The sequence below is a fragment of the Rana temporaria genome, chromosome 2 (genome assembly GCF_905171775.1).
Source record: "Rana temporaria chromosome 2, aRanTem1.1, whole genome shotgun sequence".
Classification (NCBI taxonomy): Eukaryota; Metazoa; Chordata; class Amphibia; order Anura; family Ranidae; genus Rana; species Rana temporaria.
Genome location: NC_053490.1, coordinates 52,732,420 through 52,746,466, shown reverse-complemented (window position 1 = coordinate 52,746,466; position 14,047 = coordinate 52,732,420). Strand labels below are relative to the sequence as shown.

Genomic DNA, 14,047 nt, shown 5'->3' with positions numbered 1-14,047 from the left:
CGGCGGTATAAATGTGCGCCGCTGTCTGTGAATCCGGGCCATTGTGTTTTTTTCAAAATTGTCTCTCTTTTTTTTGTTTATAGTGCAAAAAAAATTAAACCGCAGAGATGATCAAATACCACCAAAAGAAAGCTCTATTTGTGAGGAACAAAGACGTAAATTTTGTTTGGGTACGGCTTCGCACAACCGCGCAATAGTCAGTTAAATCGATGCAGTGCCGTAGCACAAAAAAATACCTGGTCATTGAGCAGCCAAATCTTCCGGGGCTGAAGTGGTTAAAAGAGATTGACACTTGATTTTAAGATAACATTAACACATCAAAGATTATATGAAATGTTGGCTTTCTTTTACTTGGGTTTCATGACTGGTGCATTTCTTGCATATAAAGGTGTGTGAAATCCTGACTTTACTTAATTAATTATATTTAGGGCAAATTTCCCCAAGGTAGACAGGAACAGCAATTACACAAACTGTAATATGCAAATGCAAAACTTTTATTTTTCCTTAATGGATGGAGTTGGCCTTTCATTTTTGCCTTTTACGGTTTACACTGTTATTCCAACATAGTAGGCTAGTACACACTATTTCACTTAATGAAATCTTTCCTTTAATGCTCGTTCCCTTCATTGTTTCATTGCCCTGCTTTAGCTTCTTTCAGTTTGAATACAACACATTAAAAATAAAAAAACTCCATTCCTGTCTGTGTCAGCCTGGAGATGAGCTCACAATTGCTTCAACTATTAAAGCATCTGCTACTTTCTCCTAAATCCACAAATTCCAATTCAGAAAAGATAAAACAACAAATGCTGTATGCTGTTTTACCCAAATTGAGTTTAATTTCAAGCAAACCTAATTTGTTTAATCTAAATTCTCATAAATAATGCATTGGCTTCTTTTGTTGCGAGGAGATTTTCTTTTATAACAGTTTCTTTTCTCTACTAGAGAACATTTTGGATTCTAAATAGGAAAAAAAAATGCAGTTATTTGTTGGTGTCTGCAATGTGTTTGCTGTGAATGCAAAACAACAATACATTTTTCATAAGTGTTTCAACTTGAAATTGTAACTCAAGTATTGTGTTTGGTTTTATTTTATTTGTTTGGTTAGGATTTGTTCACAGCATTTCAAATCTATAGAAATGACTGCCTGCAAAATGATTCTTTTCATTTCATTATACAGTAAGTACGGTATATGATTGGTGCAAAAGAAGAATGACTATCAAAGGGAAATGCCCGTTTTATTACAAATTGCTAAATATAATTTGATAAATAAGAAATTGTAATAATAATTCTATTATTACTTTCCAATTTCTATCTACAAGTATCCAGGATTTTCTATAACTAATAACATTATTAAATGTGTAGAGCAGATTTCCTTAGATGCACTTGTACTTCTGTAATTGTCTCACGCCTCTACCAGAATTCAGGACATACAATTATAGACAGCCTGTGATAGAGATACACCACTCTAAGATAATCACCCCTCCTAGTATCAGCTGTCTCCACAATGGACTGGGTGGCGGCTCTGGTTGCAACAGGAACGTGAGAACAAAAACGCTGGATAGCCGCACTCCAAATGTTCACCTTTTAATGTATAAAAACAGAATCCAAATACATCCACGGAACAATACAGACCAATACACACCACTAATGTGTGTCACACCAGTTATGGTGCTTACTCATAGCCAAAGTGTTTCACCAACATAAAAGTATATCGTATATACTCGAGTATATGCCGAGTTTTTCAGCCCTTTTTTTTGGGGCTGAAAATGACCCCCTTGGCTTATACTAGAGTCCATTGCCGCCCATGCCCATTGCAGAATCCGATCTGTGTATCCGAGTCCATGCAGTGTTAAAAACTTGTGTCGTTTCGTGATAGCGGGAACACTCGGTTTCCCAGCAAACACTGTGTTCAGTGTTCCGCCTATCACGGATGCCCTCTCGTCCATGATAGACGATAGGACGAGAGGGCGTCCTTGATAGGCGGAACACTGAACACAGTGTTTGCTGGGAAACCGAGTGTTCTGCCTATCACGGAACAGCACAAGGAGGAGCTCAAGTTTTTAACACTGCATGGACTGCAGGTACACAAATTGGATTCTGCAATGGGCACGGTGAGGTCAGGCTGCAAATTACCATGGGTGCTATGGTAATGGAACCTGCCGGGGGAACCAACTGGATCCTGCCATACTACGAGTACACCCAGGGAAACTCACATCCCCACAGTGATGGCACATTCCTTAACGTTACAAACGGTAGAGAGAATGTAGGTGAGAGGATGGTCGAGTTGAAGAGCTGCAAATGGGCACAGTGAGGTCAGGCTGCAAATGGGCACAATGAGGTCAGGCTGCAAATGGGCACAGTGAGGTCAGGCTGCAAATGGGCACAGTGAGGCTGCAAATGGGCATTGTTGACCCTCTTTTCCGCTTACAGTAGCTGCTACTTTCCCACCCTAGGCTTATACTCGAGTCAATAAGCTTTCCCAGTTTTTTCTGGTAAAATTGGGTGCCTCGACTTATATTCGGGTCGGTTTATATTCGAGTATATACGGTGTATGTATATATATATTCGACGCATGCGAGGGACGGCGGGCGCTCGGACATGTACGGTAGGTCTGTACTGACGACCGTACATGTCCGAGCGGGCAGGATTCCAGCGGACGGTTTTAAAACACGTCCAGGAATATTTGTCTGCTGGGAAAAGGCCCGGCGGGCAAATGTTTGCTGGAAATCTGCCCGCTCGCGCCTACACACGACCAAACATGTATGCTGAAACTGGTCCGCGGACCAGTTTCAGCATACATGTTTGGTCGTGTGTACGGGGCCTTAGAGGTGCCTCTCTTATCTTTTATACTCTGCTGTGACATGACGCTACTTGTATATCAAAACATTGCTTGTATATCAAGTCAAAGTTTATTTAAAAATGTGTCTTGTCTTGCAAAACGCTCTCAAACCAAGGTTTTACTGTGTGTGTAGGTGTGTATATATATATATATATATATATATATATATATATATATATATATATATATATATATATATCCCTCTAATCTATATAACAATTAATCAATTAAACATAGACATGTGAAACGTTGATTGTCCATTAGAATCTGTGGATATCAAAAACATGGATTGCCAATGTCCATTAACTATTTAACCAATAAGCAACTCAACTGGATTTCATGTTAAAGAAAAACAGACAAAAATCAAACAAAACCAAAAATGTTTATATATAATATAAAACTTTGTATGTAATAGAATTACTGTGCACATATATATATACACACAATTTAAAGCCTAGTACACACAAGCTGAATGTCGGGCGGCAATGGCCAGTTCAACACATTCAGCTTGTGTGTATGGCAGCAGGTCCAACAGACGTTCAAGCTCATGCATGAAAAAGGTCTGCCGACTGGCTCGTAATCGGCTCTCTCAGCCAATGGCTGAGAGCGCTGACTGGAGTGTACCGACATGGGGGGCGTCCACTGTCAGAACACAATGGCACAGCAGGGGAGATTGCTATACTAACATCGGATTGCTAGTACAGCCGCTCCGACCTGAGCTGTCAGTTTTTTTCGTTCAACCCACCGGGTAGTAGTATCTACAAGGCTTTAAAAAACAAAAAGTACAGAATATCATAGAAGGCTGCTGGGCCAGAACACTTCACATATTGTTTTTAAACCAGAGGTGACATAAGACTACAACCCCTTTTTGTGCCGTGTATTTCAAAGATGCAAGCAATGTCACTCTTGGGGCAGGGGGACGTCAGGCATCACTAAAATCTGCTGGATTTCTGAGTTTGCTCTACAGACAGTTTACCACATAAGGAAAGGTGATTATAAAGTACAGTAGAGTTGCCCTAATTGAGGCTACCCAGTAATGCAATTAAGGGAAAGATTCCTCTGCAATGTGCAGTACTGCTGAAAGTTCCACTATAAATGCAATATGTTCTTGTTAACTTATTCACATTTTAATATTTGTCCTACACACAATACAAAACAAAAAACATTAATAAAATACATACTTTTCCAGTAGCAGACAAAGATCGTCAACTCATATTTTACAATAGGTTCTGCTTGCTTGATATTCAGGTACAATATTGTTCTGCTGTTCTCCAGTTCCTTTATCTCAATTAACTCCTCAACCTTTCCATTTCTCACATCTTGGCATGAATCCTTGTCTTGAATATATTAAATTCCATCAAAGCATAATATTTGAAGCCTGACTGCCCTGCATTGATAGTGCTATCTATGGCACTTATTCTCCAGCAGAAAAGATATGGCATTATCTACTTTTCTGTCCATGTTATAGGGGGTCACACAGCATTGAATAGGCAAGGGTCAGTTTTTAGTTGATTTACCTGAAATAACCTTTTGTGCCACAGAGTAGTAGGCCTTAAAGTATAACTCTGGGAAATTTTTAAATCCTCCCTTGCAGTGGGGCTTTCCCTGTACTGCAAGAGTAAACTGCTAATTTAGTCTGGGTAGAGTAAAAGCACTTTAAAATAAGCAACTTATTTGATAATATGTTCCCCTGCAAATGGCGCTCCCCCACACTCCAGTGATGGACTTCCCCTCACCGTCATTACGTCCAATTCAAGGCAACAGGACCTTTCCTTCCTACAGTTCATTCTGCTCTTTAAAGCCCTGTACACACGATCGGTCCATCCGATGAGAATGGTCTGATGGACCGTTGTCATCGGTTAACCGATGAAGCTGACTGATGGTCAGTCGTGCCTACACACCATCGGTTAAAAAAACGATCGTGTCAAACACAATGACATGCTGAAAAAAACGAAGTTCAATGCTTCCAAGCATGCGTCGACTTGATTATGAGCATGCGTGGATTTTTAACCGATGGACGTGCCTACAAATGATCGTTTTTTTTCTATCCGTTAGGTAACCATCGGTTAAATTTAAAACAAGATTGCTTTTTTTTAACCTATGGATAAATAACCGATGGGGCCCACACAAGATCGGTTTGGTACGATGAAAATGGTCCATCAGACCGTTCTCATCGGTTTGACCGATCGTGTGTACTCGGCATTAGTATCTCCCTTTTGTAGTCACAAATTCAGATGCACCGAGAGCAGAGAGTATAAGTCAGCGTTTGTCAACTTTCTCAACACAGAGGAAACCTTGAAATAACTTTTCTGTCTCAGGGAAACGCTGATAAAAATTACTTTATCTATGTCTAATGATAAATTAGTGTGATGACCAGTGAGAAAAATGCTCTTTATGCTTGTGGTCATTGGGAATAATTACCCCCTTACAGATAGCTAAAAAGATCAACAGTGTCAATGGGAACTTATCTGAGAGGCAGAAATTGCTCATTGCTCAAGGAACCCCTAGCAAATGCTGGAGGGATCCTAGGCTTACATGAAACCCTGATTGAGAAACCCTAGTATAAGTAATGAGGTGGGTTGAGCACATCGCTAGCACCCGTTAAGGGAAGCATGTTCCTCCCTGCTGGCTACTAAATGATGTAGACTTTAGCTGTGCTGATCAGTTGCTTGATTAGTGCTCCAGAAGCAGGACTTACAATGTAATTAAGCAACTGATGGGTAGACTGCATAGCTAAATTCTACACCATGTAGTATCCAGCTGCCTCCTTGGAACACGCACATCTAAAGGGTGTCCAGGGATGAGTACTTGCACTTTTGCTACAGCGGGAAGTTACTTTATCACTTTCCCTGCTGGCTGTTAAGAAGAGCCAAAAACAGCAGCTGTAGCTACAGGGATGGACTGAGGATATGCACACATTTTCAGAATATATTTTTTTGTGATTAATGCCTTATATGAAGAATTTCACTTCAGTACTTCCTTAACTACACAGAGGTTCAACTATGGGACAAGCATGTAGCAGATGAAGTCAAATAGAAGTCAAAACTTTTGTTATGCATCATTATTCCAGGTTAACAATTCAGAAAGCCTTAAAACAATTGGAACAGCATGACAGCCAGGCACTTCTGATTTTCTGCAAATTAATTCTCCAAGATGCATTGCTAGTGTGTAATTCTGAATTAATCTAATCTTCATATCAAGTCATTAGCGTTGATTGCACTAAAACCAAGAATAGAATTTACAGAGAAACTGCCTAACAGAGAAACAAATTAACCAGATTCTGACCATGTAGCTCAGTGTTAGGCCTGGTTCACACTGGTGCGACATACGTTCCGACTTTGGGAGCACATATCGCATGATGTGTATACATCAATTGTTTCCTATGAGAGCCATCTTAACTGGTCTGACTTGTGTCGGTCCGACTTTGAAAAAGGTTCCTGCACTACTTTGGTCTGACTCAGGCACAATTTCAGCCCATTGATTTGAATGTAGGTCTCATCCCAGTCAGACCATCATCCTAACTGATGCCCCAGAAAGTGACATCACACAGGGGTGGGGTGTCCGGATGTTGTCACCAGATGGCTACGCCCCATAGCTGTATAAGAAATGGCACACATTGGAGTTAACACAAGAGCGGGAGCTAGCGTTGGGAGAAGACATCAGTGGAGGGAGAAGAACAGGCAGAAGAACCAGATGAAGGAGACAGCAGAGGGAGAAGAACCAGAGAAAGAAGACATCGGTGGAATGAGAAGAACTGGAGGAAGAAGACATCCCCAGAGAAAGAAGACACAGGGACATTCTTCGGTTTAATAAAGGACTTTGTCAAAGACCTGTGTACTGTTAATTATTATTGACACTTTTTTGGGGTGTATGAATAGGGGTACAATGTACATAGGGGGACCCGGATCTGGGGGCCCCCTTGTTAAAGGGACTTCCAGATTCCAATAAGCCCCCTGCCCACAGACCCCCACAACCACCGCCCAGGGTTGTCGGAAGCAGACCTTGTCCTTCATGTTGAGGGCATGTGGCCTGGTGTGGTCCAGGAGGGGGGTACTCGCTCACCCCCCTTTCCTGACCTGTCGGGCTAAGCACTCGGATTAGGGTCTAGCATGGTCTTATGGGGAACCCCCACTTCGTTTTTTTTTATTTTATTTTGCTGTGGGGTTACTTCCTCAAGATTCATACCAGATTTAAAGGGCCTGGTATGGTTGGATCAAAGTTGTATCCCATTGAAGTCGCATGGAAGTCGGACATAAAATATTGACACTTTGGGCCCGATTTGGTCATTTTCGTTTAGGGGTGTACTCATTTTTGTTGCCAGCGGTTTAGACATTAATGGCTGTGTGGTGAGTTATTTTGAGGGAACAGCAAATTATACAAGCTGTACACTCCCTACTTTACTTTGTAGCAAAGTATTCTTCAGTGTTGTCACATAAAAAGATATAATAAAATATATACAAAAATGTGAGGGGAGTATTCACTTTTGTGAGATACTGTGTGTGTGTGTGTGTATATATATATATATATATACACGTACGTACGTACGTACGTACGTACGTACGTACGTACGTACGTGTGTGTGTGTGTATATATATATATATATATATATATATACACACACACACGTACGTACATTTTTTTTCTTTAATCCAGAAATGTGATTATAGTACTGTAGTCTTTCTGGAACCACAACAACTTGTTCTCCAAATAACACATTTGCATATTTTATTTTAGGGCTGCTCATGAAGCATAATGCAAATAAATAGTCTTGGCATACAAATATACAATACTCTGTTGACATTAGGGACATCAGAATAATTATAAAACTCTCAAAAAATTTAATGCAATGTTGATTTTACCTGGTGAATGATGTGGCGGTGAGCACATGAGAACCACTCCTTGTCCTTCCCTTACTGAGACTGCGCTTCTTACACGGCCACTGAAATTCCCAAGATCTGTAAGCAGAACAGTATATCATATAATTCATGCTTTATATAGAACAAAAGAAACAACATACTTATGTTAATCTGCAAGTAGACCATACAACCATAGATTGCTCATTTACTTTGGAAGATCTGCCTATCTCTTAAAGCATATCCAAACCATAGCAATGAACTTCTCTTAGTTGTTTTTTTTTTCTGTTAAATAAATAATTAAATGTGCTTTGTTATATGTATGATAAGTTAAAAAGAATACAGACTGATCTTGCGCAAAATCTGTGTGTTGACCTGTTCTCGTTGCCTGTGATGACTGTTATTAGTTACATTGTTCTTCCTTAGCTCTGAGGACTCCAGAAAATGCCTCTCTATGTTGTAGGAGAAGAGTGAATTTTAGGTGGTCATGTTTTATTATTGATGCCCTAAAACCCTAAAAAAAAGGGTGATTGAGTGTTGTCTTCCTAGGGCTAAGTTTACACTATGTCAGGTTCCTTGTGTATGTGGGTACAGCAGCTCATTCATTTTAATGGTCTCTGAACCTTTTTTAAAACTGTAACTGCAGAGAAATCGCAAAGTGCTATGCTTTTCCCAGAATGGGAAAATGCACTGCAGTGCAATGAGAAGCATTTCCAATGCATGAGGGTGCCATTAAGAATTAATGGCACACCCACGTGTCAACTAACAGCAGTGCGTTTTTGCTGCGGTTTTGGGAAAGCATGTCATTTACATGCAGTCCCGCACCCGCATAAATCTGAACCTAGCCGAAGACCGGTACCGTAATTTGCCGGCGTATAAGACGACTGGGCGTATAAGACGACTTCCTATTTTTCCAGGAAAAATGTTGGTTTTGGGATATATTCGCCATATAAGACTACCCCCTATCTACTAGTCTTTCTGGAAGCTGAGGGCTAGCCGGAACAACCAATGACAGGAACAACCGCTGACAGAAACAGGCCTCACTGTGCCATTACATTACATGCCTCCACTGTGCCATCACTTGCCTCCACTGTGCCATCACTTGCCCCCACTGTGCCATCACTTGCCCCCACTGTGCCGGCCAAGACGATCTCCCTACCTTATTTTTTTTCAGATTCTGGCTTCCAGGCTGCGGGCATCCATGATTCAAAAGCCGCGCCTTCTCCTCAGCAGGGCCTCTGTTAAGTGTTTCGCCTATCACGAATGTCCTCTCGTCCGAGGATGAGAAGGCATCCATGATAGGCGGAAAACTGAACAGAGGCCCTGCTGGGAAAATTTGTGTTCCGCCTATCATGGAACAGTCTGAGGAGGAGGCGCGGCTTTTAAATCATGGATGCCCGCAGCCTGACGGAGACTGTCATTGGCGTATAAGACGACCCTCGACTTTGGATGCATTTTTTTGTATCCAAAAGGTCGTCTTATACGCCGGAAAATATGGGTAATGTGTTACTGGCAGAATGACCAGGTTAGAAAAAAGGAAAACAAGCTTGAAAAAATTAAATGAATGTAGCCATCACATCTGATTGGTAAGCTGCAATATATTACATTTTTGTTTTGGGAAATAATACGCTTTAATGATCACTGTGATCCCAAATAAGGCTAAATTATTGCAAAAATAATTTGTTCCAGTTTTCAGGAAGAAAAACATTGCAGTTACCTTTGCTGTAGTTACACTTTTAGCTTCCCCTGACTCCACTCTGCCTGCTAGTCTTAGAGCCTTTTTCGATGGGCTTTGGAGTCATGTTAATGGGAAAAGACAGTATACTTTCAGGTGCCTTTTTCTTGCATCTGAGGTCAGCTTGAGACATTTCTGAGATCATTCACAGCTTCTTAACAGGTAATTTGATTTACAGTTAACCTCCTTCTGACCTGCATGTGACCTCCTTCTAAGCTGCATCAACTGGCTTCAAGATCAGTGGCGGCTGGTGTTTTTTTTGGGGGGGTTGGCAAAAAACACCCCCCCGAGTGGCCAGCAGCACCTTCCGCCTCCCCCCGCTGTCTGCCCTTACCCCATCTAAGCAGGTAGCGGGCAGTGGCTCCATGTCCTCTCTTCCATCACGGCAGCTTCCAATACGCGGCTCCTCCCCTCCTTCTCGGCATCTAAGGCCTCATACACACGATCAGTTAACCAGAGGATCCAAGCCGATCGTGTGTAGGCCCCATAGGTTATTTAACCTTTGGTTAAAAAAATGGCAACTTGCTTTAAAATTTAACCGATGGATTGCTAACCGATAGGTCAAAACCGATCGTTAGTATGCACAACCATCGGTTAAAAACCCACGCATGCTCAGAATCAAGTCGACGCATGCTTGGAAGCATTGAACTTCGTTTTTTTCAGCACGTCGTTGTGTTTTACGTCACCGCGTTCTGACACGATCGGTTTTTTAACCGATGGTGTGTAGGCGCGATGGACCATCAGTCAGCTTCATCGGTTAACCTATGACAACGGTCCGTCGGTCCGTTCTCATCAGATGGACTGATCGTGTGTACGCGGCATAATAGGATTGCCTATCCTTTCCGCCAATCTGGTGGTGGGTTTCAAAACCCGCTTCCTGATTGACCGTGAGGAGGATCAGTTTTACTATAGCGTATTATTATTCACTGTTGTGGGCTTCGTTCACATTTTCAGCGCCCCGAGCCATTATAATTTATGGAATCCGGCGTCCTGCAAGGGGCCAGATGCATTGATGGTGGGGCACCGATGGATAGGGGGGGCCGCGCCCGTGTGCCCTTAATGGATGGGCCACCCATGTTCAAGATGATTATGTCTTTGCGTTGACTTGTATGGGGAGAGGAGTAGTTCTAACATAAACAAAAGCCCATTGGCACAGGCTCTTAAACTCATCAGTCTTCAATCCAGTGAGATATCAATGATGAGGCCACAGAGTTTCTTGTCAAAGACTTCTGCGCCCATACTGTACATGCACCATGCACTTTCTGATGAACCCTATGGAAAGTTTTACACCACTCTCCATGGGATTAAATGGAAGTTCATAGCATAAGTGCAGGTCTGGCTAAAAAGATTTTGGAAGAAAAAAAGACTCTCCCACCTCATCAGCGATCCATGCTGGATCAGGAACAGGTAAGTATAGGTCTTTGGGCTAAGGAAGCTTCAATGCTGCAAAGGAAAATAGACCAAAATTGATTTACAGTAAACCAGTCCTGATGGTGGCAAAAAGGCCTGATGGCCATCAGGTCCTGGAAGGAAAAGGAAACCCCCACAAGTACTAGGAAAACCTACCAACTCATACCGTATGCATTCATGTATTTTTTACACAGTGGTTTCAGCTATATTTTCCTATCAGTAATCTGTGTAATTTAAAGTTATCATTTTTGAACAAAAAAAGATAACACTTGTGTAATGAGATTAAACAGCATAATCTGCAGCGGATGGTTTAGGAATTCTTATCAGAATCATGGAACTCCAAGGCTATTATTTGATGATAAGGAAATGAATTAAGGTGCGGAGAAAAACAAAGCCTTAGATAATGTTAGGGGTGAGAACCTATAGGAACAAAATATGCAGTTTTTTTTGTCATTTTCTGATCATTCACGCAGATGTTTGATATCTTGTATGAAAAGACTTTATTGATGTCTGGCAAGATTGGATTAATCAAAAGACAGCATAAAAGATTAAAAGCATTATGTAAGTCAATACTTTTTTCTCACAGAACAAAATGCAATATATATATATATATATATATATATATATATATATATATATATATATATATATATATATAATAGACCAACCATTGGCACCATTTCTATTGTAAGGCTGACATTTTTACATAGATGGTAGCAAGGGCACATTCACACTCGTGCGTTGTGCTTACACATGGCAGTTTACTATACAGCAGTGTATGTACCACGGTGCATTGATATTCATTTAAAAAAAATGAAGTCCATCTTTCTTAACATGTTTCATTTTACATTTTATAAGCCACGTGGTCCAGGTCCTTTTTTCGCCTTTTGTCTAAATGTTTCTGGATCATGTCAATTTTGAGCCACTATGGATCATTTGGGGCTGTGTCAATATTATCCCCATTAAGGACTTGAGCTCCCTCATGTTCCATTGTATACACAGAGCTGAGGAAGGAATTTAATAAATATTTTTTTCCTCTCCCTTGTAAAAAAATTGTTATTAATCCTTGCACGGGATCATTTAATTAATTACTGAAGTTGGCCTTTACATGCACTTTTTTATAAATCAATATAGGCGCAGTTATTATTTTTTGCAAAAGGTGGAATTAGCCTTTAAATTGCATCTTAATTGACAGCCTGTTTAAAGCGAAGAGGCTCCTTTAAAGGGGTTGTAAAAGTTTGTTTTTTATTTTATAAATAGTTCCTTTAAGCTAGTGCATTGTTGGTTCACTTACCTTTTCCTTCTTTACAAAGAAAAAAAAACATCTAGAAGGGAAATGGAAGGAAAACGTTAGTGAACCAACAATGCACTAGCTTAAAGGAACCTATTTAGAAAATAAATAACAAACCTTTACAACCCATTTAATGCAACATACAGGCGTACCCCACTTTTAAGTACACAATGGGACCAGAGCTCATATGTAAAACAAAAATGTACTTGAAGTGAAGCACTTCTCAATGCATGTAAATACACTAGCTCTATGGGAAATCTTGGTCAGCTTGACAAGGCATTGCTCCTGGTTTTTAACATTTAACATTGGCGTCTATGGGAAATCTCAGTCAGCTTGACATGGCACTGCTCCCAAACCATAAGTGACAGAGACACCAAACTTGGGAAGCACATTAAAACCCCGTACACACGACGGAATTTCTGATGGAAAAAGTCCGACTGACTTTTTCCATCGGAAATTCCAACCGTGTCTATGCCCCATCGGAGTAATTCCATCGGAAATTCCGATGAATTCCATCAGAGTTTAGATAGAGAACATGTTCTCTTTTACTCTGATGGAATTCCGATGTGATTTTGGTTGGACAAATGTCCGATTGTGTGTATGGAGCTTAAGGCCCTGTACACACGACCGGATCTATCCGCTGGGATTGATCCGCGGATAAGTTCCAGCAGATAGATCCGGTCGTGTGTACGTCCGAGAGGACATTTCCCAGTGGATAAAAATCCAGCCGACGGATTCCCAGCGGATAAAAATTTCTTAGCATGCTAAGAAATCTATCCGCTTGAATCCAGTCCAGCGGACTGATCCGGTCGTCTGTACAGACTCACCGGATCAGTCCGTCCGCTCCCATCCCTCGCATGCGTCGTAATGATTCGACGCATGCGTGGAAGTATTTACCTTCAGGGTCGCACACGTCACCGCGTCATCGTCGCGGCGACGGCGCGGCCACGTCACTGCGGATGATTTCGATCTGATGGTGTGTACAGCCATCAGATCCAAATCCGCCAGAGGATTTATCCGCTGGAAACGGTCCGGCGGACCGTTTCCAGCGGATATCCTCTCCTGTGTACAAGGCCTTAGAGGAACCAGGACTATGACATGGTAGATTACCAAGACAAGATGGTCGACCCCAAAATTGGATATGTTGTAGTCCTGGGTCCACTCTCAGAGCTCCCCAAGTTTGGTGTCCCTATTACTTATGGTTTCATAGCAGTGCCATGTCAAGCTGACCAAGATTTCCTATAAATGCCAATGTTAAAAACCGGGTGCAGTGCCATATCAAGCTGACCAAGATTTCCCATAGATGCCAATGTGTTCATACATAAAGTGGGGTATGTCTGTACAATCTTATACACAATGTAAATGGACACTCACCATATAACACAAAAGCTTATATTTACAAAGCAGTGGGGATGTAACATGTACCTAACATTCACTGCAGGTGAATCAACCCCATGTCACTTTCAATCCTTTAGAAATATACCCCTCAAGTAAAATGTACAGTTAAAAAGGAGAAAGAAGATCCAGCACTCATCAAAATGGGAAAAGCGTAATGTGTCTGCCAGTGATTCTGTATATGTATACATAAAATGCACATTTTATACACAAATATTTTTAGCCCGGAATACAAAGAATGTGTTTTCCTGTGAGAATACCATCAGCACTTTAAACATCAAAGCTGCATTGTAATTTCAGGTCTGTCTTTTCACACATAAATGACAAGGAAAATATAGTAGTTACAGGACTATAAATATAAATCTTACTCCCACGGGTTTATTTACAGCATATTCCTCCTCAAATTGCTTTAAAAGCAGTTTTTGAGGTAAAAAAATGATTCAGAGGAACCTTCTGTTTTAGGTTGAGGGAGAGGTGAAAAGCATTAATAAAACAGGCAGTGAAGAAGGATATTGATGTATTTA

At 41.1% G+C, this 14,047-nt stretch overlaps 1 protein-coding gene across 1 annotated transcript in view; it reads right to left on the bottom strand.

The window, feature by feature from the left end:
* Positions 1-14,047, bottom strand: part of CNTN5 (contactin 5) — a 2,004,044-nt gene that overhangs the window by 497,203 nt on the left and 1,492,794 nt on the right. Inside the window, exon 9 of the mRNA XM_040340187.1 lies at positions 7,699-7,794. Coding sequence (XP_040196121.1) covers positions 7,699-7,794 — 96 coding nt within the window. The remainder of the gene's footprint in view (positions 1-7,698; positions 7,795-14,047) is intronic.